This window comes from Osmerus mordax, chromosome 4 (assembly GCF_038355195.1).
Source record: "Osmerus mordax isolate fOsmMor3 chromosome 4, fOsmMor3.pri, whole genome shotgun sequence".
Taxonomy (NCBI): domain Eukaryota; kingdom Metazoa; phylum Chordata; class Actinopteri; order Osmeriformes; family Osmeridae; genus Osmerus; species Osmerus mordax.
This window is the reverse complement of record NC_090053.1, coordinates 17,940,052-17,967,734: the sequence shown is the minus strand read 5'-3', so window position 1 is coordinate 17,967,734 and position 27,683 is coordinate 17,940,052. Positions and strand designations below refer to the sequence as shown.

The following is a 27,683-nucleotide window of genomic DNA, read 5'->3' as shown; positions in this document are numbered from 1 at the left end:
TAAAACATAACATATTAGAAGTATGGATTAGAAGTAAAAAAAAATGTAATCCTAAAAGTGTGGTTTTGCAAAAAGAAAAGTTTAAAAACGATTAAGTTAACAAAAAACAAACAACCGTGTGTGCACCTGTAATCGTGACATCGATGTATTTTCTTTCCTTGACTCAAAGCAAAACCGAATTCGTCAAAGCTTAAATTCTCAGTGCGTCTTTTGGCAGAGCTTTTCCTGCTGCCACTAGAGCTACTTCTTTTTCTCATTTTTTAAAAACAGAATACGTTGTCACTGGTTTAAACACTTATAAAAGCTACAACCACACTAACGTCACCAGTTAGCTATCTGCTTTGTTCAATGAGCTCTGCAAACGTTCATTCAAACACCGCGCCCCTTTTCCGTTTTCGTCATTATAGGCCGGGGAGACATTAGAGGGGCGCTGTTCAAGATCAACAACATTTCTTAGCGACAATAACAAACTGGGCTGCCTATGCAGTTTCTGTCCTTTTAAATTTTATTTTCTCTACAACATTATATTAAATAGAACTATAAATAAATAACTACAAGCAATAGATTTGCCGTATTTTAATAAGTTATGTCTTCAACTTGCTGTTTTTTGATTGGCGAGAAAAAACGGGACGTAAATTCCTCATTATCCAATTGGTTCAGAAAGTAGGTTAGTGGTGCTGCGGCAGGCATGACGGCGAAAAGAAAGTGGGTCACAGATTGAAAAGCGTTTATGTCACTGTTCTTACTGACTGGTTATATTTACCGACAACTTCAATGGGTCACAGCACAGGGGGTTTAATGTAAGTACTTATTGGTTTATTATCATCCATTTCACATTGGTGGGAATAGTCCGTTTTGACGATGAAAGGCAGGCGTTCTAATGTGTGTTTTTCCAGATTTAGCCAGACTTGCTACTGTGTGATGGTGGTGGTAACACTAGTGGTCAAAGAGGGACGGTGGCTAACGCTAGCAATGCAAGGCCAGCCATCAAGACAGTTTCTTAAGATCAATTCAGCTATTTAGCTGTCAATATCAAGATAACAATGGTAGTGTTTATGGGCTTTAATGTATGTGGACTGGAAGGGTAGCGAGATAAACTACAAGCCGTCTTGCGAATGTGTTACACTGGTCATGTCAGCTATACTAATATAGCTAATGCTAGTAGCAAGCGAGCTAATGCTTGGGCCATACCCGTGACATAACACCCCGAGCTGAGTTATGTCTGAGGTCGGAGGCTGAACATGTAATCTTTGTAGCGGGGAACATTGGCGCTAATAAAGCTCCGTGCTTCTCTGGCACTTTGCCTCGTCAACTAGATGTCAAATTGAAATTCAGACTGCCAAGCTATCTAGTGATTATGCGCAATGTATGCCTTGTAGCTAGGCAATAGGTTGGCTTGCTATCTCTGGAAGTGAGGCAATCATCTACCAAGCAGTGTACGCAGATATCTGAAGATGTAACAAGTTATTTGAATCTGTCTTAAGACAAAAACATCGGCTAGCAAAGGTTAGCCAGTGTCCTATTCGCCTCGCACCACAGCCTTGCACACTCTGTCATCGCGCTGTCAACCGACGCCACATCTTTTTAGTTGCGCTAATTGGCGTCATCGCGTTTTTTCGTAGATATCCAGGGACTAAAGATGTCACACTCACGGTATCTAGCCAGAAAAACTTGTCTTGGAAAGTGGACTGATTTTGAGAGTTGATTGTGTGTTGACACGATTTAGAAACTGGACCACAAGCACTGCCCAAGCTGTACATTACTTAATTAAGTACCTTCCTGCATGTTGTCTACTTGAGATCTTGTTGTAGCACTTTCGCTTACACAGACTGCAAAATGGTTTGTCATGTAAGCTTTCAGTTTTTTTAATTATTGCACTACCATATCAGAATTATGTAACATTGTAGTTGTGATCATGTAACTGTTGCACTCTCTAACCACTGAAACCCGCGGTTAGGTCTGTGGACTTATGATCCTTGATTATTTGTAGTAGGATGCCTATATGCAAAATTGGTAAAATAAATAAAACATATGGTCAATATATAAAATGTAATTTAAACACACTGACCAAATATCTAATAAGAATAATTAGCTTCCACCTCAAAGGTGTTCTATTCTGGCTATGATTCTTGTAATTATGCACTTACATATGTTGAGAGTTTGTAACCTATGCAATGTTTCCCCTACCATTATATTAGGGCCCCCCTAAAGCTGTAAGCCTAGGGGAAACACTGCTATGGTTTTACATGTAACAGTTTAGGTGAACTATAACCTAGTTCAATTTTAGAGCGCCATTTTCTTTTTCTTGCTTTTGCATTCTTTGCACTGGGTCGCCATGGTGTTTCTGTTGCTAAGTACAGACCACACCAGGCTAGGCTAAAAAGTGACGTACTTGTGTCCTAGGCTCAACAATGCTGCTTTGTGGCATGGCTCCTAGACCTAACTTTGCCAGGGAACATTGGCTGTACGTTTGACTAGTCCTTTAATTGGCAGTGAGTTGTGCCACAGTTTGTCAAAGTTAAGTCTCTTCCTGGTCATACACGTTTAATGTATTTAGCAACTTTTATCCAAAGCTATATACAAATAGTGCATAGAAGCTACAGAAGAAAATCAAGGATCAGAAGAGCATAGTTCTAACACAATTTTGCTGTTCAGAGTGAAGTAACGGTCTGTATTTACCAGGCACAGTGATCTGGGTGTCTGATTTCTTGTAAAAATGTTTATCTGACTGTCAAGCGTTAAAAAGCCTTATATGAGTGAGCTTTCCAATGTATCTATATTCTTAACTGAAGAATATGGATAAGTGGTGCAATTAGCATTTACAGCTTTTCAGGTAACAGTTTCTGTGGAGGGGTCATGGGGTAATGTCTATTTGGAGGGGTCATGTCTGTGGAGGGGTCATGTCCTTGTAAAGGGGTCATGTCTGTGGAGGGGTCATGTCCTTGTAAAGGGGTCATGTTCATGTGGAGGGGTCATAGGGTAATTTCTCTGTGGAGTGGTCATGGGGTCATGTCTCTGTGGCTGTCTTCCTACTTCTCTGAAGCCAGATGGACTGGATGAACGGGCCATGCGCTGGCTGGCTATCACTTCCTTGTTCATGTTACAATGGCCTAAATTGTTTTTCTCACTTTAAAGAAGATTTTTTTTCTTTTTCTTGGAATTATATTGACGATTTCAAGATGTCCGATTTGTTCAATTATTATAGTAGGGTTATTTTAAGTTATATCCTCTGCCCCCAGTGTTCTACCCAGATGCTAGAATTAGGCTACATATAGGCTTTGTAATCACAGCTCTGTCACCCGTTGAAAGGAATAGGAAGATGTACACAAGCTGGTCTTGATCCAGGCTACCACCCCTCTCTGCCTCCCTCTGCCTCCCTCTGCCTCCCTCTGCTCCTTGTGATGAAAACCACCAGGCCATCTGACGAACACCAGGGAAGGGAAACAACTGCTAACAGATTGACTCAGCTGACCCACTTTCCCCTCTGGTCGGCCCCGGTGTTGTGTTGAGGCTTTGCTGGTTCTTTGTCCCACTGAACACAGGGAATAATAATAAATGGGCTACGTTTTTAGTTTTTTTTTTCTAAATTCAGGTTAGAAGGAATTAAAAAGGAGAAGCCTCTTAAACCGACACAATAACCCATAAACGCCATAATCTGGGAAGCGGTGTCAAACGAGTGGAATTGTACTTAAGTTATTTTTTCGTTTTGTTTTCCCCATGTATACCTACTATAAATCAGGAAGCCTAAGCCCCATATTGGTGTTTTTAATCCCGCAAAAATTCAATTCAATCACAATTACTTTACGTTCCAGGGTTTGAGACTGTTGTGGAACGGCTTTCTGAAAGGGGAAAGAGGACCATATCTAGAGGGAAGTAGACATCAGAGAAGAAGAGGAAGACTGCCTCTCACAAGCCCAGGTAACTTCCTGTTCCAGTTACAGACCAACAGAAAGTATAATAACCACTGGACGGGACTGGAGTCGTCCCTCTCCACCCCCCAAAAAACAGCAACCAGCAGACCTGTCTAGTGCCAGTTCAGTTTGTTTGGCTAACTTTTGGAAGTATGTGTTGGAGAGCCATGAGCATGGTTCTGCTGATGGCACAAGATGGTTATTTTTTCCTGTCCTTTCTCTTCCCTGTTGTTTGTGTTTGATAATTAGTGTGCAGACCCATGTTTCTGTAATGAAAAATACATAAAATAAACATTTTGTGAAACAGTGCAGCATTATTTGAGCATAGCACCCATTTTCATCACAGCATATAGTGTACAATTTTTTTGTAAAGTGAAACTTTTCAACCCGTCTCAGTTTCCACAGCAGTTTGATCGTGTGGATGGAAGGAGATGCGTTTGAAACAGAGGACGTTATGAACATCTGTGGTAAGAGCCTTAATCTCATCCCAAAGCTGTCATCCCTAACCTCAGCCCATAGCGGTCATCTTAAATCTCATCCCATAGCTGTCATCCTTAACCTCATCCCGAAGCTGTCATCCTTAACCTCATCCCAAAGCTGTCATCTTGAATCTCATCCCATAGCTGTCAACCTTAACCTCATCCCATCGCTGTCATCCAGAATCTCATCCCAAAGCTGTCAACCTTAACCTCATCCCATCGCTGTCATCCAGAATCTCATCCCAAAGCTGTCATCCTTAACCTCATCCCATCGCTGTCATCCTTAACCTCATCCCATCGCTGTCATCCTTAACCTCATCCTGAATCTCATCCCATGCTGTAGCTTGTCATCACTCAGAGATTCATCATGATCGTTTTAAAGAGGACCGTTGTGTTACTGTCCATAGTAGTGATGGTCTTGATCGTTTTGAGGGTCACAATCAATGTTGTCATAAGAGACCTCATTCCACACAAATATGGTGATAAATGCATGTCGTATGCTAAATCATTAATTATTTTGGGGGGTTTATATATTATAGTCATTGTTTATAATTTTTATGGCTGGTATCATCTTCTATTCCCTCGTAGTATAATTTCATCACTGTTATATAACTGTAAAGTGTGTCCATAAGGTGTTATTTAAACATAGTGTGCGTACGTATTGCAGATGATCTAATGGCAGACCAAAGGATGGACATCACCTCCACGATGAATGAGTTCATGTCTCCCAGCTCCACTGACCTCATCAGCAGCTCCATCCACCCCCCAGGCATGGACTTCACACGCAAGAGGAAGGGCAGCACCTCTGACTACCAGTGAGCAAGCGCACACACACATGCTTACTGTTACACTCCCACTCACTGACGTGCTGGTAAATTCTATGTAAATTAATCAATTCATAAGTTATCAGTCATGCTATCGGTATCGCATTCTGCCTTTTGTATTGTTGAGAATATGTGGGCCATACTTGTGCTGACTTTCCTGTAAGTGCCATTTATTAATAACCGGACGGGCCAGAGTTACACAAAACTATCTGGGAAGTCGTCCTTGGAAACTGTTTGGAAAAGGGCAGGCACAAAAAATACTTTGTGATTGGATTAGCTATCTGTCTGTCACCGTCTATCCCTGGCTAACTTCAACCACCTGTGGCTGCCACTGCCACACATAGGATCCTGATTGGTACAAACCATAAGTTCGGGCACAAACGGATAGCTTTTTATCTTGGCAAGATGGATTCTCGCTTGGTTGGGATCTCTCAAATCCATCTGTCTCACAAGGTTAAATGGTCAATGCTGTGTTGACGGAATTTAATTATCACGTTTCTTTTCTTGACAGAATTGACGGCTTTTCCTTCGAGTAAGTGACATTTCCTGTCATCTTTTCCAATCCTGACACATTGAGGTCACTGATGGACTGAATGCAAACTAACTTTTATTTTTCTCCTCCTCAGTGACATGGATTCTGACAAGGACAAGCTTGGAGGGTAAGTTCGTTATGACAGCAGAAGATCTGGATTTTGTGTTTGATATGAGATGTTTTTATGTGGGCTGTCTGAATAGCTTTCACACCTTCTATTCATCCCTATAAAAGAGTTGCCACACACAGACACAGGAACAGTGTTGATGGGGTAGCTAGAAGCTCACGCCACCAGAATGATTGTATGAACATTCATTTGATTGTCACATTAATAGCATAGTGTTGCTTTCCTGACCTATATCGGTTACATAGTTGCAATACCTGTGTGTTAGGAGGCAGAGATACAAGAGACAAATGGGGTTGGTTCCAAACCCGCATCCTTCGACTGCATTATCTTAATCTCTCTCTTTCTATATCTCTTTTTTTTTTTTCTTCATTCCTCAGTGACCATCATGGAAGGATAAAGAATGCCAGGTATGCAGCCTCTCTCTACTTGTAGTTTCTGAATGAAAAGCTCTCTCTGTCGTCAGTGAGCCTGGTGTTTGGTGGTGGGGAGGTGCTTTGATACAGCCCTCTGTAAGATCCTAGAGAGCGTGAAGAACGTGAACAGCACGAACATCACCACAGCTGGGTGGCTTTGCTAAGTAGCTAACCTCTCTGTCTTTCTGCCTCTCTCTCTCCCTGTCTCTCTCCGTCTCTCTCTCTCCCCCAGAGAGGCCCACAGCCAGATTGAGAAGCGCCGACGGGACAAGATGAACAGCTTCATCGACGAACTGGCGTCCCTGGTTCCCACCTGCAACGCCATGTCCCGCAAACTGGACAAGCTGACGGTGCTGCGCATGGCCGTCCAGCACATGAAGACCCTGCGAGGTGGGATAGGTGGAGCTCTGTGGTTGGTTAGAGGGGTCTCGGGTCTAAATCACCGTACGGCGCTTTGGATAAAAGTATAAGTACTTGAGTATCTGCCAAATAAATATGCTTTATTATTATTAGGCCCAGGGGTTCATGATACAGTAGTCAACTTTGTAGTTACCGCTAGCAGACGATGTGTAGGTCAAATCATGTGTTTCTGTGACTACGACAGTACCTGCTAGGAATGCTATAGCTATGCGTTTGAGTGGAACTACTAAACCGTTCGTAACTTGGTTGGATTTCCTGTGTTTGTGTGTGTTCTTCAGGGGCAGCCAACCCTTACACGGAAGCCAACTACAAGCCCTCCTTTCTGTCAGACGACGAATTGAAGCACTTGATACTGAGGGTACGTCCATCACTTCCTCCTCCCCAACTCGCAGCACCCCCATGTTGTGCCTTTGAGAGAAGGACTCGACACCAGTTGACTGATCGTCTCCCTCCACTCGTGTCGCTGACTCTGCTGTTTCTCTAGGCATCTGATGGCTTCCTGTTTGTGGTGGGATGTGATCGCGGGAAGATTCTCTTTGTCTCAGAGTCCGTCTTTAAGATCCTTAACTACAGCCAGGTATGACACACACACACACACTTCTCTCAGCTGTCAGTGTTGAAAGTGTGGATTTGCAACTTCCTGACTGTTTTCGAACGCAATTTTCTTCTGTAAAGTTACGCTCGAATCACTTCACTTTTTCTTTACTCCTCCCCTTTTCCTGTTTCTCTCCTCCTCTCATCTCTCGCCCCGCCAGAACGACCTGATTGGCCAGAGCCTGTTTGACTACCTGCACCCGAAGGACATCGCCAAGGTGAAGGAGCAGCTGTCCTCCTCAGACACGGCCCCGAGGGAACGACTCATAGACGCCAAAAGTAAACCGCCTCTCGTCTCACCTCTCAAACGGAAGCCTCCTCCCTTCTTCTCCTTCGCTCGCTCCCTCCCTTTTCCACACTCTTTCCTTACGCTCTCTTTCTGTCTCTCTCCTGCCTAGGCCTGACAGTAAAAACAGAATGACCCCCTTACCTCCCCTCAACTCCACCCTGACAGATAGATAGTGACACAGGATGTTGGCTTGGGTGGTGGTCTGATGTCATTGTGCCCCCTCCCCTGTCCAGCGGGTCTCCCGGTGAAGACGGACATCACCCCCAGCCCGTCCCGGCTCTGCTCCGGGGCCCGGCGCTCCTTCTTCTGCAGGATGAAGTGCAACAGGCCCTCCGTCAAGATGGAGGACAAGGACTTCCCTTCCACCTGCTCCAAGAAGAAAGGTAGAGATGTGTCTTATCTGTGGTCCACACTAGGTTTAATTACTCAGTAGGCTGCAAACACAACTATGTGAGACTTTGTAATTAATTTATGTACAGGAAAAATGCCAAATAAATGTATATCTAAAAGATAACAATATGATTTTATATATAAATAAAATGAATTAATTAAATTAATTAAAACTAATTAAAACTAAATTCCACAAGGCCAATATTGTAATGTTCCCATGTTTTCATGGTGCTCTCATCTCTTCCCAGCGGACAGGAAGAGCTTCTGCACCATCCACAGTACGGGCTACCTGAAGAGCTGGCCCCCCACCAAGATGGGTCTGGACGAGGACAACGAGCCCGACAACGAGGGCTGCAACCTCAGCTGCCTGGTGGCCATCGGGCGCTTGCACCCCCATATCATCCCCCAGCCCGCCCACATCGACATCCGCGTCAAGCCCACCGAGTACGTCTCCCGGCACGCCATCGACGGCAAGTTTGTGTTCGTGGACCAGAGGTGAGTTCTGGGAGTCAAGGCGGTTCCAACCTCTCTCGCTCTCCCAACATGTTTCGGAACTCTTCGTTTCGTATTTCAAATCGACACTCAATCCCTTCTCTCCTTCATCCTCCATCCATCTCCCTCTCCCCTCCTCCATCCATCCATTCCCCTCTTCTCCATTAATCCATCCATCCCCCTCTCCCCTCCAGGGCTACAGCCATCCTAGCCTACCTGCCCCAGGAGCTCTTAGGGACGTCGTTCTACGAGTACTTCCACCAGGATGACATCGGTCATCTGGCAGAGTGTCACAGACAAGGTACCTCACCTCCATCCTAACTTCCATATGGCCCAGAGGACGTCTATGGGAGACGCCTAAAGGGTACATCAGTGTAACGCCGAGCTGTGCTCTGGTCTGCAGTGCTGCAGATGAGGGAGAAGATCAACACCAACTGTTATAAGTTCAAGATCAAAGACGGCTCGTTCATCACGCTGAGGAGTCGCTGGTTCAGCTTCATGAACCCCTGGACCAAGGAGGTGGAGTACATCGTCTCCACCAACACCGTCGTCTCGTGAGTCCCACCTGCCTCCGCCCCAGCAGAACACTGGGTTCATGACCAGCAACTGTTAGCTGTGTAGTTAGGAGTGGTCTCTGTGGAGAGGAGAGGTCACCATTGTCCTTGTGTCTGCAGCAATTACACGCAGCCTTGACTTATTGACTAACATTGTCTAAGAAGCACATGTTTATTTATTTGTTGTACAATATCATACTCAACATTTGAGGTGTTTCTCCAGGTGCGGTGTGTTGGAGGGGGGTGACCCCAGCTACCCCCAGTCTGCAGCCTCTCCTCAGAGTATGGACAGTGTGCTCACATCTGAGGGTAAGCATGCTGGAAGCCCATATCCCCTACCTACTCCCTCAGAGCCCATACCTCCTAGCTCCAAGCCCATGTATCCTTGCTTCTACCTCCTAGCCCATACCTCCCAGTCTCTAGCTACTAGCACTCTCCCACCTCCCACCTAGTGTGTGACACGGTGTCTGACTAGCGACCTGATTGGTTGCAGGAGGAGGGCGGCGGGCGCTGCAGACGGTGCCAGGAATCCCAGGTGGCACGCGGGCGGGAGCGGGCAAGATAGGGCGCATGATCGCCGAGGAGGTGATGGAGATCCAGAGGTGAGTTACGAAAGACGTCGCTACGGCAGCAGACTCATGAATAATTTTAATATAGCAACATGTCAGGTTTCTTTTCTGGTCGGGAGCGTCATGGCAACGACGAGGAGTAACCCAGTGGCTGCGTTTACAATACCGTCTGATGTCACGCTAGTCTTCTGTTGTTGATGTTGTCATATCTCGACGCCTCGTTGGGAGTAGAATAACCTGAGCATCTGTCTTCAGGATCCGAGGATCGTCTCCCTCTAGCTGTGGCTCCAGCCCTCTGAACATCACCAGCACACCCCCTCCTGACACATGCTCCCCGGGGGGCAAGAAGGTGAGGCACACCCCCCACCACCGTCCCTCCCCTCCTCCTTCCCTACAGACTGTCAATATAAACATATACACCCAGACTCTGTACATACGTACACACCACATCCCAGATCACTAGCATGTTCCGGATGGCCTGCCTCCTTGTCTGTGGTTGACGTGTGTGTGACGGTGGTCTGGTCTGCAGATCCAGAATGGGGGCACTCCGGACCTCTCCCTGGCGGGGGTGGTCCCTGGACCCGACTCTGTGGGGTACCCCTACTCCGTCATGAGTAAGTCTCCCGCTCACCCTGCACACAGTCGGCATCTTTCTCTCTCTCCTGTCAAATGTCATTTATATAGCCCTTGTTGGTTTCTTTTGGTTATTTAAATTGTTGTTTCTGTCCTTTTTTGGGGCTCATTTGTCCCACTGCGCCCCTTTTACAAGTAACGCCACAGAAGGCTTCGCACACACCCTTAGACTGTTGTGGGTGTGACGTTCCAGATTATTTATTTTTTATATTATTAAACTACAAGATATATTATTTTTTAACTACAAACCCCAGTGTAACCGTTTCCTGTCCTGTTGCCTAGGTGACGCCTCCCACCCCAGCATAGACATCATGGACGAGCCGGGCTCCAGCAGCCCCAGCAACGACGAGGCGGCCATGGCCGTCATCATGAGTCTGCTGGAGGCCGACGCTGGCCTGGGGGGACCCGTAGACTTCAGCGACCTGCCCTGGCCCCTCTGAGGGGGGGGACAGGGGGGTGAGATGGGGGAGGGGGGGTAAGATGCGGGAGGGGGCCACAGGGTGTTGGGGGTAGTGATTCTGAATCTTCTAACATCTCTTTCTCCTAGAAAGTATCCATCTGTGGGGACCAGATAGGTCTAAGATAATGTTTAGCCACCGGGTTAGCCATGTAAATCAGTAGGTTTGACTGGACTGAGCTCTTGGTCCCATCACTCTTTTTGGGCTTCAGCTACACGCGTCACTTCACCCTCTTTCTGGGTCGTTGGAAATCGCTACCTCCTTGATGATTCCTATCCACTCCACTCAGACCCATGTCTCCAGGCTCTGGAGAGCAGGAAGGGTGTTTGAGAGCAGGGCCCATACTTTCACACGTCCTGGGATCAAGGCCCCCATAACTCCTGGCTCCTGGCCGGACGTGGCCAGTCATATCAGCAGGACGCCAAGAAGCTAATGGGAGGACACACACTAGCAGATGCTAACGTGCTAGCAGATGCTAACGTGCTAGCAGATGCTAACGTGCTAGCAGATGCTAACATGCTAGCTAGAGCTAGTTCCTTAAGCTGTGACAATGAGAAGTCCCAGTGACTCCTAGACTCTGGCCACAGAACGAGGAGAGCAGCTCATCCAGAACCCTTCACACTAGACTGTTCCTTCTACTCTGACTGAATGTGCACTGAGGCACTTCCCTTCACGGACCTAACAACTTGTTATACGACACAGGACTGGTTTTATATGAAATATAACTATAGCTATTTGAAAAATGAACATTTTGGGATTTTTGTTTATTTAGTTTTGTTACTGTTTTAAGAAATATTATCATGCTCACACCGATTCAGTGCTAGTTATGTTGGCAGGAAGGAGGGCACGTTGTATGCAAGTTGAGGGGGAGGATGGGGTTTTCTACCAGGTTCTGCATCTGGGTACAGACCCTCACCTATCCAGTCCTCCCTTAGACATGGGAGAATTAATATTACGACCCTCATGTACTGATGGTGGTGGGTATGAAGACCAACAGCTGACCAATCCTTGTGCTGCTTGTTAAAGTCGAAAGTGGGACGTTTTCGTCCTATGTGAACATTCTAGAATGGTGGCGCGCTCTGTGAGAATCCAGGGCTCCGGGTCCGGTATTTTCCAACAGGAATTTCTACCTTTTCAAAAACAAATCCTCTCTGTTTTAGTGTGTTGATGTTTTTACACTACCGTGCAGTACAGATGAAATGGTCCTCCTTGTTGGATATCCCCGTTGACAATAATGTAATGTAACAACCATTAAATATGTTATCATATAAGAGTACTCTTTATGCAAAATGCTATATGGTATGAGTGTATTGTAACAGTGAAATATTTTTTCAAATAAAAAGTATTTTGTTTCTGTTGCTCTGGTGTACGATCTTATCTAGCTTTACCTTTATAAAACCGGGCGAGTTATGAGATTAAATATGTCTTCACAGCAAACGTTTAGTGCTTTACGTTCTAGGTAGCATTTATGCAGTCTGAGTCATAGTCACCCCCCTGGGGGCTCGGGCTCGACTACATCAGATCTTCTGTTGGTCCATTGAGCCTATTGGTGTGACGCTGCTACTGGGATATTTTTACATCATTGTTGCCATCCACTGGCAGAAATCCTGCCAGCTACGGATGAAAAGAGGAACTGAAGACATCGTGTCTGTAAACGCTTGATACCAAGGCTGGGAGAGCAGCAGTCCTGAATCTAAAATCCTCCAAACTCCTAATCCTGACACCCAGGGCGACGTGAGGATTAAGACGTTTTTGCTCAAAGTGACAGTCGTATTTTCATACAGATCTTGACGTTAGGCAAGAGAGATGCCACTTGACATCAAAATACTGCTATTGAAACCAGTTGACTTACTGATACGCATGTGAAATTAGTCCTTTTCCCCCAAATACATCATCTACAGTATCAAACATCTGATATAAACCCTACTATAAATATACTAAGCAAGCCCACTCCACTTTGCATTCCCCTGCTGCATAATAGATGCAGGTTGGGGCTCTGTTGTTCATGGGTCGGACCAGAATCACCACTCCACTCTGGAAGACTACGTCAGCTTTGGCACATTATTCAAGCCAACCAAAGGAAACTCAAAAGCGAGAGAACCAGGGAAAGTCATCGGAATCATCATTTAAAAAACAAAAAATAATGATTTTATTTTATTCAGAGTGAAGCCTGATATCCCAGCAGGCCAGAGAGCCTCATACCTGCTAATCAGGCTGGCTCAACACACCCACACCCAGAGGGGGCGCTAGAGGAGCCATGGTCCGAGAAGCACACCCCAGGACAGGGGGAAGTACAGTACATCAACAAAGCAGCACCAACACTCGGGGTGTGTTCCGTCCAATAGGTACCAGGGCTGTGCAGGAAGGATGAGGATGTTCTATCAGTCAGCTGTGTTGTAGCTAGCCCTGGGACGGGTACGTTGACAAAGACAACGTTGTGCTTCCTGTTCGCTGGGGTGGGCTTCCTAAACATGTGACCTGTGCAGTGTGAGGTGCCCTAAGGACGTGGTGGGGAGCTCTACCTAGAACATAGGAACATACCCTAACTCACGTCCTAACTGACTATATTCCTTTTAATAAAATCTACTTTTCTGTGAAGTAAAAACAATAGATAAAAAATACAAAATCTCCTTTGGTCAGTAAAAAAAAAAAGAAACTCGCATGTGGAGGAGTGGCTTCACTGTGCGCCTCTCCGTCCGTGGCTGTTGTTTGACCCGATGTGCCAGTCTGTCAGTCTTTTCCTGTCTGAGGCTCTGGAAGGCTGCAGAAGAGCTGCAACAAGGCAGAAGTGGTTCCTGCTGCCAACAGTGGAGGAGAGGAGGACTGGGGGAGAGGAGAGGAGGAGGGGGGGAGAGGACGAAGAGGAGAGAAGTGGTGAGGAGGAGGAAGGGAGTACTTCATAGTGGCAGCTGATCCAGCAAATGGAGGGGGTGTTTGAGAGGCAGGCAGTAAGTTCAAGGGTCGGGGGGGGGGGGGGGGGGGGGGGGTCCGCTCCTCATACAGCTGGCGAGGGAGAGTCAGAGTCCGGGGGTTCGTAGTGGTAGCTGGGGGGCTGGGCCTGGGGCTGGATGTCCAGCTCGTCCACCTGGGGGTTGGGCGGCTGCATCATCACCAGCTGGTCCTGGGGGATGTCTGCGGCCGCCGCCGCCAGGTTGGTGATGGACTTGCTCTTCACGCACTGGAAGTCCACGTGGCGGCTCTTGCCCTCCTCCTTCTCCCAGGACATCCTGATGAAGGGCCGCTGGACGTAGTTGTAGATGACCTCCGGGCGACCCCCAGGGCGCTTCTTCACCTTCTCCTTGTAGGTGGGGTAACCTGGGAGGGTTAGGGTTCAAAAGGTGTCAGGCGTCAGTTTGAGAGAAGGTACGTCTGGTGTTGGTTGCCTTTTAAATGAATTCACGCAGGCCTCGGTGATTGAATAAAATACAGCTGTAACTTGCTTACCTTCAATGCCCAGTCTGATTTTCTTCAGGCCTCTGTCCTTCAACACGGACTTGGCTACATCTCTGTTCTCAATGTACTTGAAGAATCTGTACAGTTTTGTGCTGTATATAACTGGAAAAACAAGAATAAGGAATCAATAATACAGACATTATTTTGAAACTGAAACAGTTGAATGTGAATGCGTACTGAGTACTCCTCAGTGGTGTGTGTGGGTGTGTGTGTGTGCGCGTGTGACCCTACTCTGAGAGTACTCCTCAGTGGTGAGTGTGTGTGTGTGCATGTGTGTGTGTGCGTGACCCTACTCTGTGAGTACTCCTCAGTGGAGAGTGTGTGTGTGACCCTACTCTGAGAGTACTCCTCAGTGGTGGGTGAGTGTGTGTGTGTGTGTGTGCGTGACCCTACTCTGTGAGTACTCCTCTCCCATCTGCGGTGGGTACTCCTCGTCCCAGTCCACCACGTCATCGTCCGTCAGCACCACCACGTGACACTCCCTCTCTCCGCTCTGGGCGCTGGCCACCATCAGGGGCAGCACCATCTCCTCCAGGTAGAACTCAAACTGCCGCCGCGCTCCGTCGTTAGACAGCTCGTGCATCAGGGCACCTTGGGGGGCGGGCGAGGGATGAACGTAGGGGTTAGAGACGTGGGATGAGTAACTGCAAGTCTCCAATCTCTCCATGTTTATCACTCCCTGTCTCTCTCCATGTTTATCACTCCCTGTCTCTCTCCATGTTTATCACTCCCTGTCTCTCTGTCTCTTTCCCTGTCTCAAAAATCAGACACACACATCAACTAAACATTTTAACCTACTGTTTACTGACTGCTGTAGCCTGCATAGTGAGAGCGTGTAGCCTGCATAGTGAGAGCACCGAGCTATGACGAGCCTCGCAACTAGGAGCTACTGACCTACTTACACACACACTAGCCTCCTACATACACACACTAGCCTCCTATACACACACACACACACAAGCCTGCTGCACACACACACACACACACACTAGGCTCCTACATATACACACACACACAAGCTAGCCTCCTACATACACACACACTAGGCTCCTGCACACATACACACACACTAGCTTCCTACACGCACACACACACACAAATAGCCTCCTACACACACACACATATAGCCTCCTACACACACACACACACATATAACCTCCTACACACACACACACACACACATACAAAAGTCTCCTACACCCACACACACACACTAGCCTCTTACACATATACACACACTAGCCTTCTGCACACACACACACACACTAGCCTCCTACATACACACACACACACACAAGCCTTCTACACACACACACATACAAAAGTATCCTACACACACACACAAGCCTCTTACAGACATACACCAACAAGATCACACACAATAGCCTCCAACACACTCACACACATAGCCACGACACTACACACTCACACAGCCTCGACAGAGCTGTAAACAGATCCAACTAAAGGATGATTCTGCCTCAAATACGACAGCACTGCCTGCAGCATTTTCCAGAATGGTTGGCCCGAGGTGCAGACCAACAAAAAACGGATTCATGCGTTACCTCACAACATACGAGCTGCTGAAATCCACAGCATGCTCGCTGCTACACATCCATAAACACAGAATGTGGATGCTATATGCAGGGCTAGGAATACTCACTCAGGTCTCTACACTTGATGGTGCTGTAGTTGAAGGAGATGCAGAGGTAGTCACACGCATCCCTCAGCTCTGGGATGGAGACGCCATCGGGACAGCGGATTATCCCCGACTTGTAGTAATCCTAGCGTTCAGACGACGACCCAGGGAGAGGGAGAGAGAGAGTCGTGCAGGCCGCCATTACTGTGTGCTGCCAGCGTCACTCCTGCGCTCCCACGCGCTCAGGCGTGCACACTCTCACGCGCTCGCAGCCCGGGGATGAAAACAAATGCTTGTCGCCCCCGCCCCCTCTCTCCTCCTCTTCTCTCCCCTCCCGCAGTCCCCTCCTCTCTTTCTCCCTCTCCTCTCCCCCAGCCCCCCCTCTCTCTCCCTCCCCTTTTTTCCCCCCTGTCCTCTCCTCTCCCCCCGCCGGGAGAGACAGAGACGGAGGCCTGCCATTCGCCACGGAGACTCAAAATGGCTGTTAGCTGGCTCGCTAGTGCCTGATGAGCTGGCAGGCTCCGTCCAGGGCCCTGGCAACCTCTCCGGGGTCTCTCAGAGAACAGCTCGCTAGCCGACGGCTCCATCCAGCCCAACCCAGACAAGGCCCCCGCAACGAAACACAGCCCGGAGGGATCAGAACTTTCCAAACCAGCTTCTCATTTGTACGTACAGTCTAAGCGGCTCCATACATGTTTCAGGGGATAGATGAGAACACAGCACGAGTTACAGGTCAGCTTGAGCCACCTGAGGCTGAATACAAACATGACCCAGCCTCCAGAACACACACGGGGGGGGGGGGGGGGGTGTTACTGGAGACCAGACACCCTGGAGGCAGCCAGACTACACACACACACACACACAGCCTGTCAGCTGAGCTGGAACCACTGACACTAAAACACTCCGGACCAGCAACACACACACAGGGTGCTGTCCATTCTAGTAGCCAACCCATACACACACCTACGTAGACAAACCACATTTAAGAGCTGCGACTTGTAAATATTTACCTTGCCGGCTTCTTTGCTAGTGTTGGTAGGGAGCGACAGAGCGAGCGGATGAAAGGATGGAGGGAGTGATGGAGGAGCGAAAGTACTAGCATGGTATTACTTAAAGGCTGATCCCTCGCAAATCTGGTTTACGCAATCCCTTGTGCACGACACGCTACCAGGCCCCATGACAAGCAACTTTCATTTGTGTTCAGAATCCCATCAACGCACACTGGTCTGGATTGGGGCTCTGCCTGTGTGGTTTCAATAGGCTAACCCAACACTGGCTGAACTATGGGAGGGAGGGAAGTGAAGGAGATGAAGGGAAGGAGATCTTACCAGGATGGCCCTGAACACAGTGGAACTGATCCCTTCAGCCACCTCAAACTCGCCCTTCTCATTGGGTCTTGTGAAGTTGTACTCCCGCCCTGAACCAAACATCCTGCGAAGAGGCAAAAAAAAACAAAAAAACTTTAAAAGCCAGTTAGCCAAAAACTCCATTTGAATTTTCTAGGATTTGGCGTTAAAAAAATTTTTTATGCACTTTTCACTATAGCATCCAGGTGATAAGATGATATAGTAAAAGTATAAAAATATATATATTTCACTGTGTTCAATTGAAAGTTATTTTAAGACATTTCCACTTTCTGAGAACATTGTGTAGACATGCTTGGTCTGCAGGCAGGTTGTCTGTCAAACTCCAGTAAGGATTAACATAAGTTACTGACACTTTCCCAAATGTTAAAACCCCTAGACTGAGGGATTTTTTGGGGGGGGAATACCCATACATCACACAAATTACGACAATAAACTGCCATTTCTGCATTTCTTTTCCAAGTCATTGTCAGTATTTCCATTCATCACTACGAACCAGATCCGGTTCAATAATCCTAAGGGTGAGTCGTGGTCCTCTACCTCCCCAGCATGGTGTTGGGCTGAGCGGTGAAGATGGCCGGGTCGACCACGAAGCGTGTGTTGTCTACGATGAGGGTGACCCTCTCGGCGGGGCGCACGCCACGCAGCCCCGGCCCCTCCCGGATCAGGTCGTACACGTAGATCATGTCGGAGCACAGTGGGTGGCCCAGGGAGGAGGTCCGGCCCATGCTGCCCAGAGCCAGGCTTCCTCCTGGGGTGCCGAGAGGAGGCTTGGGGGGGCGAGGGCTGGAGGGCCTGGAGGAGGAGCCCCCCTCTCTGTCACGGTCTGGGGAGAGGAGCACACAACATCTCAGATCCAGAACACCACGCAAGACAAAGCATGCCTTGAGAGGCAGTTTTTGGGGCATTTCTATGCTTTACTGGATAGTTTTCATGCGAAGTGTGACATGAAAGGCAGAGGGAGTGAGTGAGTGAGTGAGTGAGTGAGTGAGTGAGTGAGTGAGTGAGTGAGTGAGTGAGTGAGTGAGAGAGAGAGAGAGAGAGAGAGAGAGAGAGAGAGAGAGAGAGAGAGAGAGAGATTCAATGATTGGAAAACAAATTAGAATTTGGTGTCATTTGAATAATGACACCTAAAAATCCAACTAATGAGCAGCGAGACATGTTGTCTTCCTTCTTCCCCAGAGGCGTGAGGGGCTCCTCACCAGCGTGGTGCTGGCGGGTGGGGGAGGTGACGTTGCGGATGCAGGGCGTCAGCTGACCCTCCGCCCTGTCGTGGGAGGAGTCGCGGGAGCGGTCGCTGGAGCGCCGGCGGTCCCGGGAGCGGTCCAGTCCGGCGCCGCTCGCTCCGTACAGGCTCATGGCCGCCCGCTCAAACTCCACCTGGGGCACGGCGGGCTGGGGACTGGAGGAGGAACACACACAGACACATATACGCACACACACACACGTACTTAGTTATTAGGTGCTACATCTTTGGCAAAACTCTACCTAGACTGCCTGGCTTTCGTCAGTTCATATCACCAGGGGTAGCTTCCTCTCCGCAGTTTCACAGACTCACTAACACACACACACACACTTAAATCTAGACTACTCACCACACACACAGCACTCAGGGGGGGAAGAGTTTTCATTGCATGTAACTGCAGAGTAACTCCGGAAAATACTGCAGTACACCCACCTGACCCCAGAGAGAGAGGAGACACGAGGAGGCGCTGGGGAAAGCACACAGCGCCTCAGAACCAGCCAATAGGAGACCAGAACACGGCTGTCTGGGAACAAACGGCCAATCAGCCTGCGGCCAGAGGGCTTCAGGAACCCCATTAGAGAGGGGGAAAGGAAGCTTTTGGGAAATAAAACAGTGTCCTGGAATATTTATGGGTCGACGAATAAGCAGTAAAGGCCGATTTTGGCCCCGGTGCCTTGTCCTGTCTCCTCTCATGCCCCTTGCATTTAGCATTGTTCTGCAATTAAGCAGCAGCACACCAGTGTGGGCAGATCACCACACAATGCCTGAGGCCAGACACACAACCATGTCTCTGAATCCATTTTTCCATTTTGATTTGAAGCCTTACAGATCTTTTGCCCAATTGCACAGGAAGTCCTATGAGTCTTAAAGGAGTTCCACGGTCACTAAGGTCATGGAGGTCACCTGGGAGCCGTCTCTCTCTCTCTCTTCCCATCCCTCTACGACTCAGCATCCTGGCGTCTAATGAAGAGAGAGTCTCTCGGGTTATGGGATGATGGTGATGTTGAGGGGGATGGATGCAATGCCCCAGGGACAGGGCAGATTCAAGGGCTCTCCAGAGAGAGAGCGGGAGAGAGAGAGAGATACAGAGAAAGAGAGACACTGCATCCTCCAACTGAATTACCTTGTGATGCGTAAGGGGGACTTTATACAACTCGTGTCTATCCACATCTTGATCTACAAGTCTACACTGCCACCTGCTCTGATGAGCAGCACAGAGGACCATCACAGAGCTGGCTACAACAGCCCACCCATTCACTTCTGCTGTGCAAACACAGTTCAACTGACTTGATTCAAGGTTATTGTATAACTACTAAATATGATTTTGGCTGCAGTGTTTCACCTGTCTGCACAGTCATCTGCCTCCTACTCATATTCCTATTATATCAATAAATATGGACTTTCTGTGGAATCAAGTGCAACTGCTACCTATACCGGTCACGGTCGATTGGTGAAACCACGCCTGAACGTAAAGTGTGCTGGATTCCTGTCACATCAGGGTGAAGCCTTGTTCAGGCAGGTGACTCAGGCACGAGTCCTGTCATTGGCTGATGTCAGACACATGTATTCCCCTGCAGGTGGGCTAACTGAAGCTCATAAGGCCGAGTCCTCATGGTTACCTACGCGCTGACACAACTGTACGTTCCTATACACCTGCAGCCTGTACAACTGGCTGCTTCCCTCCACCATTCCCAGGGCTTCCCTAATGTCTGTATCGTTGCTGTCTACGGAGGCATTTACACCGCAGCTCCCTGCCATGTGTGCGCTAGCACCATGCAAGCACTACACTAAAGTTTCTCACTTAGGTAGGACCACTCCACCATAGTCTATTGTAATAAATTGTTTAATCAATATGTGAGGGTCCTGACTGAAGCCTTTGTTTTCTGCTGACTCTTAACAGCAGAGCATGTGTGTGTTCTTGAAGGGGCTGAATAAGTTCAAGTGTTCTGACCATGGAGTACTTGGGTCTGGTTTGTATGATATGCAGATTATAGGTGGTGGCGTTTGGTTGTACAGTCAGCCTGGTCACTAGCAGTTGAGATGGATGATCTGAGAAGAGGCACTTTGTCCTTGAGCTTTGGGTCACCAGCCCCACATTTTCCCCGCGTTTCCCTCGCCTTTCTCTCCCTCTCTCCCCATATCAGACCCTCCTCCCTCCACTGGACTCAGTGGCATTTCAGGTGAGTTGATCATAATCGGCACATTTTCCTCCACACCTCTCATCTAATACCGAGGAATCCCCACTGTAGACTGAGAGTGACTTGCATGATGGAGGAAAGGTGCCCGTGCACAAGCAATCTAATCTTCCAGACTGGGATGAGAACAAACAGGATGTGCGCAAACAAAGGGCCAGTGAAAACACCAGGCTCATCTTGCACACTGCAAATTCAGCCCAATATCTGAGAATTTGAGCTTTGAGTGGAAATATACATTATCTCAGTCCCTTGAAATATATACATACACAAACTGTGTACATATGCATATACTGTACATATAAACATGTTTATAAATGACATATAGCCTTTATACTCTATACACGTGTAAACGCAGTGCTAGGATTACAGGCTTCAATTCCCATTAGTCTATGATTACATTGAATGGAGACGGACGCATTGTTCACTTAAGTATAAAAAAAAAAAAAAAACATTTGAAAAAAAAAAAAAACGAAGAGCCGTCTAATAAAAGCAGCATAACGAGTCCCATTACTTAAGAAAAGGGTCCGATTAATAATTGAGAGAGCTGCTGACACAGCTCGGCTGATGTTCGCCGGAGAGAAAGAACGTTAAAACCGAACAGAATCTTAAACAAAGATAGAAACCTAAGATTCTGTCCGATAGACCCCCCGAAGTCAAACCCCGTTATTGAGTGAAAGCATGCTTTCCGTCTCTCCGTAGCAATAACTGAAATCGCCAGATATCAATAAAAATGAAATGCCTTTAAATAATGTAATGTAGACCAGAAGTCTACAGCTACATAAATGTTCGGGATGCGGACGGTGCACACCTACCCGTCCTTCTCGCTGCACGGCAAATTAAAGACAAAGCAACACGGGATGAGCTGGGGGATGAGAGCACAAAAGACTTGCGCTTCTCTGAAGAAATCAGGCTTGCCACCCGGTTTAGCATCCTCGGGCATTACTTTTCAACTTCAGCATTATTTCATAGACTCCAATCCAACTGGCTAGCTGTTAAACAGCCTCTCTTTTGATATATTTTTTAAAGCACTCAATCCGTTCGCACCGACAAGCAGAGAATGAAGGGAAAGAAAGGCGGCGAGACGCATGTGAGCAAGCGGCCAGCACCAGTCATTCAGTTCAGACAGGGAACCCGTAAATGTGAATGGCTGTGTGCTTCACTGAGTCAGACACGCACAAAGCAGCCCATCTGACGTAGGCGACCTCCCTGTCTGTGTCCCGATATTACAGGCTACTGTAGCCCAGTAGGGCCTCACGTCTTCACACCGCTGGGTCCAGCCCGGTGAAAAAAGGTGTGCACTGCATTGTCTGCCCTCTGGAAATGACCTTGTCTGTTAGTCTGTTAGCATTTTGGTATATTTAACCCTGTTGGTTTAAATAATATTATTTGAATGTATGCCAATTGGAGTGTTTTATTCAGACATGACAACAAAATTTACCTTTATTAAGATGAATTACAATATTTAACTATTGAAGGTCTGTCAATTACATTTTACCTGTGGTTGTAATTTCATATTGTGTTAAACCATGTCAACTGTTGTGACAGTAACTATCCCCAAGCAAATAATAAAGCTCCTGTAATGTCACTTAAAGTATTAAATAAGATTCTCTACCAGCTTCAACACAATTAGCCACCTGGCTATAACCACTGAATCCAGATACCTACCACCCTTCCCCATTACTAATTTCCTATCCTAACCCTAACCCTATTACTAATCAACTTGACCACAGTAACTGAATATTTCAGGTTTAACAACCAATCATTTCCCCTGATATGGCTGACCACTGCTCCCTGCTGCCCTTTGAGGACAGACTGCATAATGGGAGAAGGCAGAGAAATGATTTATTCAGTGGACTGCAGCATGTGCATGTGTGTTTTAATATTTTAATCTTCTAATTCTTCTTCAAGAAAAGATATGTGGCACTGAAATAAATAGTTTTTGTACTATGTTTCTCTATTATGAATCTCCAATTGCACCTTTTGTTTACCATCTACCTAGCAGGACACATTTAGTGTGTTTCTGTCTATGGACTTCCTTTTCATTGTGAATGCAACTCCACTAAGAATCCAGAATCATAAAATCAGAATCCCCTCTACTGTGTAATTCACTCCTAGATGGTTTACAAGTTGATTCCAACCACACCGAGTTAGCTCCCAGCTTTATTATGGGAGAAGCCCAATGCTCTCTCACATACTACTGGTCCCAAGAGCAGCCGCAACGTGTGAACAACCTAAACAGTACACTGGTCCAAAAAACATAAATGCTTTCATTCTCTGAACTAAACTAAACCAATAATTGTTTGCATGATTGCTGGAAATTTAACCTGTCCCCATAGTTACATATAATGTGTTCATTTAGCAGATGTTTTTATCCAAAGCAACATAGAGTACTGTATATGATACAGTATTACTCGTTCTCACTGCTGTGGTGATGGGCATAATCACCTTAAGCTGCTGTTGAGTTTACGTTCCCAGTTGTCACCGTCGCTCGAGCTGTCATCTAAATGTGGACATTCAGCCATCCCAGATGAATACAGGTATGAACAGGAATCGGTTGTCAGCGTGCTTCACCTGTTAAAGACATGGTAACTAACTAACATTTAGTCTACACAACAGCCTACATTCTATTCGGTAGCGAGATACAAGCTGGTGTTAAGTATCTCTTGCTGTCAACAGGACAGTTTAATTTCCAATTGAGTGCGGAAGTTTATTCGCAAGATTGTCTAACTAGTAGCTGCCGGGTAGAATATTGTCATGGGCACGTTAGCTAGCACTCTAGCTATAAAACATTAGCCTTACGCTAACTGGCTAGCGAACTGAGAGAAGTTACTGAAAGAACGATTCAATCACAATTAATTCGTTAGTCCTTTAGACAGATATGAAATCTAGATAGTCTAACTTGGAAAATAACAAGCGAACAAAATCGGTCAGATTTTTCTGTCAGTCGTGTTTTAAGTAGCTATAAACTACAGTACTGTAGCGTAGCTAGATCTGCTAGCTGGCTAGCCTAGCGTTAACATACATCATTGTTCCTTACCCGCTGCATTTACATTCCGACTGCTTGTCCAACTCGGCTTGTTAAAAAAGGTATTTAGAAAACACCTAGGTTATCTACCTAGATATCTGACTATCTATAATCATATTACACATCACCATATCAAGCACTGAAGTGAAGCCAGTTTGTCAGTCTGTAAAAACTGATCTCGTTTTGGTGTGACTGATGCTGATTCCGCATGGGGCATATCGCGAGACAGTCCACACCACGCTACCATGGAAACCAGGGAGGGCTACCAAATCCATTCAGCCAATCACCTCCTGAATAGACACTTCTCAGATTACTTATGTACAATTTGACATTGTTACTGAGTAAAGTAGTAATTTCCAAACACTTAGATTCAATGTTTAAGACCAAGCAATGGTTAAAATGAACAATTTCATTGACAGGAAATATTTAGTTAGTTTTCTGCAAAGGTATGCATTCACCTATAGAGATCTGAAGTTTATTGATTTTGTGGTGATAGTTTTACCTATCGTTTCAGTGGTGTGCAATTATTCACATAAAATGCATGATTAGTTACAAAGGTAAAGTGCATAGATACTTTCTAGGTTGTAGCTTTCACATAAACTGATCCACATAGTATAGGCTTTTCATGTAATTAAAATGGGCCTGTAGCCTACTATACTGCAATTATAATAATATAAAAATAGCATAACACTTCGAAGAATAAATCAATAGGATATAAAGCACTTTTCATATATAGACTTCAAACATTCATACAATAAAATAACATTTTGGTCCTAAACTGCATTTGCGCTTGATTCAATTTCTAAATAAATAGCTTAAAGTTGAACAAACCTTGATAACAAATAAAACTGCTTTTAAGCATAAAACAAGAGAAGCTTTGCCTCATGAAAATATTACAATAATCCAATCTACACAAACATAGGCTACCAAAGAAATAAATAGGAGACTTTTAGATTGATCAAATAAAAAAATAAAAAATGACGGTGCTGCAACACGCCGAGGCAAAATAAATAAACGACTAATATCAGTTAGATTTCAAGAGCTTTTCCAAAACATTTAAGACGTATTCCATTTCGGTTGGAGTCAAGTCTTTCAGCTCAGGGAGATCTTCGGGAAGAAGCCTCCTCGACCTCATTCGGTCTGCGCGGTCCATGTTCCTCAGCGAGGCGGTGTGGATGTTGCGGAGTTTCATCTGTAGCCAGTCTTGCCTCTCCAGCACGTGCTTGTGTTCCCCAAGATTGTGCATAAATTGCACCTCACTGACGGATCTTTTTCTGTATGAATAAAATAAAATGTATATGTCAGTTTAATTGAGCTTTGAGCATAAAAACTATGAGTCATAATATGTCAAAACAATACAATACAAATTAAAGATTGACAGTTTTAAATTGGTTAGATGTCATACCTCAGTGGTCGTCCATGCGAAAGTGTTGAAAAGTATAAAATACACAGTAATATGAAGATTATTTTTACATCCAAACTTCTATTGGGAAACATTTTGATACCTGCAAAGAAAAAGAAAAGGTATTTTTACTAATAGCACATAATAAACTAGTTAATATTTGATTAGCTATGAGCTGTCCATCATTATACACACAAATTCACAATTTAACAATGTAGTTTGACAATTAAGAAAAACATCAACTAAAGTCAAGTTTAGCTTACCTCTGTTGAGACCCGCTTGTGTGTTAAGAGTTTTGAAGTAATGTGAAGCTTAGCAGTGGTGTACAACCTGGTTAGTCGATCTGCCTATCAGTTAAGTTTGGTGTAAGTCTTCTCAAAGTTCCTTTTATAGCCCTCTCTGACTGCCCATTGATCCGCCGCCTTCATTATTGCTGTTGATGTCACCCCTTCCCTTGATGGGGGGAGGCATGCGCGTGACAACACCTCCGTAGTCCGCGCAGCTTTCAGCACCTCTAGACTGGACCATACTAATTGCCCTGCATTTGAACTTTTGCCCGCTTGCCTGCATGCAGCATCAAACTGGCTTCACGGCCACTGACCGACTACGTGACAAATGCTAAAATAATGCAATTTATTTTCATGACATTGTGATTGGTCACTGCGACACTGTGTTTTATGAATCCGTAATTTTCAAATTATTATCTTTACACTCAATCTTTATAGTTCATACCATTAGCCTACCAGCCTATTAATAAACGTGCTAAAACGTTGATATCTAGGCCTATGGTGTTTATATATTTATGCCACTATTTGTCTAGATTGAAAGGGAACATAACAATAGACAGATTTATAACTACTAGACACTATCATTTAAGTTTCCATGGACGCCACCAACTATGCATTCATTAAGGCTATAAATTATGGGATTTTACGAGTCCTACAAAAAAAAAACTCTTTTGGACGATTACGTCAGAGCAGCGTCCCAGATTGAATGAGTATATGTTAATGAGGAAGGGTGTGATGAGAATGATGTCGTCACATCGGACTTGTAACCAATAGTGCAAAGGTTTAGAAAGCTTTTGTTACACTTGGAGGGCTGCGTGAGATTCTTACTTTTGTAGCGGAAAGCCTGGTGATTCAGGCCGTATGCACGAGACACTCTTGCAATATTTGAATGACTAAATGTACCAATATTATGATAAATTGTTGAGCTTTTAACACAATATTGCGCTGCATTTGAACTAACACACCAAAAAATATATAATTTACACTCACGTTACCAAACTCTACAGCATCACTATATATGTTCTGCAAGGACAGAGTACCGGAATGTGGACATTCAGAAGTCGGTTGAAAAATTACCTTCAAGAGATTTAGCGTCTGAAAAGCATTACAACCCCACAGCAAGATTTTAAGTGGACCACCAGCTATCACTGTCCCCCACCTCCTCAACCCAGTGAGTTACATGCAGTGACAACTCCCAGTGTCAACTGGGATTTCTTCCCTTCTTTAACTCCAGATGTACAGCTTGAGAAAAGCACTGGCCATCACTACTCTACCACATATCAGCACTATGGACACTTGTTGTCTCCTCTGGTCAGCCATGAGTGGTGAGGCACCTCTGGTTTTTGTCACCCCTGCTAAGGATGGGGGGGGGGGTTGGGTTGGGTGGTGCCCACAGGTGTCCAGGAAAATCCCCACTGGACTCGGCCGCCCTGTCCTACGTTTATGGGCTTGACACATTAGGTAAGCATGAGAGAAGCTTTCTAAATGTGGCAGAGGCATGGCTATGTCAGGACACAGTGAATGCGTCCCAGAGACGGGGACCCAACAGGTCAGACCCATAGATCTTCTGCCCTCGTAGGCTGGTTAGGGTTTCTGACAGACCAGGCAGGGCCATGAAGGGAGCATGCCTCCTGTATCTCCAATGAGGAAAACAGAACATGACGGCACGCAGGAAGAAGGCAGGGAATGAAGCGAAGACACATGAACGCAGACCTTCCAGAAGAGGGGAGTCAGATGGCTGAGTGGTGAGGGAATCGGCTAGTAATCAGAAGGTTGCTAGCTCGATTCCCGGCTATGCCAACTAAATGACGTTGTGTCCTTGGGCAAGGCACTTCACCCTACCTGCCTCGGGGGGAATGTCCCTGTACTTACTGTAAGTCGCTCTGGATAAGAGCGTCTGCTAAATGACTAAATGTAAATGTAAGTCATAGAGATTAGGTACATTTTTGTAGGGAGTCAGGTGGCTGAGCGGTGAGGGAATCGGGCTAGTAATCCGAAGGTTGCCAGTTCGATTCCCGGTCATGCCAACTGACGCTGTGTCCTTGGGCAAGACACTTCACCCTACTTGCCTCGGGGGAATGTCCCTGTACTTACTGTAAGTCGCTCTGGATAAGAGCGTCTGCTAAATGACTAAATGTAAATGTAAGACAGAAGGAGAGAAGTATCGATACTTCGTATCTGGAACAGATATGGACGGTCAGGGTTTAGCGGGCTGATCTGATGTATTGGAACATGATGGAAACTGTTACGAAAGATACCGTAGTTAAATTCACTCACCACTGATGGAACATCAACAATATCAAGAAAATCTATCTTTAGAAAGCATGGCAGACAAACGTGTTTCAGCTACAGGTGACCACAACTCCATATTATCTATTGATGAGACAGCA

At 46.2% G+C, this 27,683-nt stretch overlaps 2 protein-coding genes across 6 annotated transcripts; one reads left to right on the top strand and one right to left on the bottom strand.

Moving 5' to 3' along the window:
- The first annotated feature begins 663 nt into the window (after positions 1–663).
- Positions 664–12,043, top strand: bmal1a (basic helix-loop-helix ARNT like 1a). 5 transcript variants are annotated; one of them, XM_067235600.1, is made up of 21 exons: positions 664–800; positions 3,813–3,918; positions 4,317–4,378; positions 4,587–4,869; positions 5,058–5,205; positions 5,726–5,746; positions 5,841–5,873; positions 6,251–6,280; positions 6,519–6,676; positions 6,985–7,064; positions 7,191–7,283; positions 7,462–7,579; positions 7,823–7,972; positions 8,228–8,474; positions 8,666–8,772; positions 8,875–9,025; positions 9,249–9,334; positions 9,519–9,627; positions 9,850–9,943; positions 10,124–10,208; positions 10,510–12,043. In XM_067235600.1, exons 4-21 carry the CDS (start codon positions 4,758–4,760, stop codon positions 10,665–10,667), a joined length of 1,980 nt encoding a protein of 659 aa, XP_067091701.1. In that variant the 5' UTR covers positions 664–800; positions 3,813–3,918; positions 4,317–4,378; positions 4,587–4,757; the 3' UTR covers positions 10,668–12,043. The 5 variants fall into 5 exon arrangements, with proteins under 5 accessions (XP_067091701.1, XP_067091702.1, XP_067091700.1 ...); XM_067235601.1 differs by having other exon boundaries at positions 4,572–4,869; XM_067235599.1 differs by having other exon boundaries at positions 4,535–4,869.
- Positions 12,044–12,810: 767 nt separating this feature from the next.
- Positions 12,811–23,771, bottom strand: btbd10a (BTB (POZ) domain containing 10a). The gene is made up of 9 exons (XM_067235604.1): positions 23,617–23,771; positions 23,025–23,150; positions 18,341–18,540; positions 17,679–17,964; positions 17,103–17,205; positions 15,799–15,919; positions 14,532–14,729; positions 14,130–14,240; positions 12,811–14,000 (listed from the first exon to the last, which is right to left on the bottom strand). Exons 2-9 carry the CDS (start codon positions 23,099–23,101, stop codon positions 13,681–13,683), a joined length of 1,416 nt encoding a protein of 471 aa, XP_067091705.1. The 5' UTR covers positions 23,102–23,150; positions 23,617–23,771; the 3' UTR covers positions 12,811–13,680.
- Between the last annotated feature and the right edge of the window lie 3,912 nt (positions 23,772–27,683).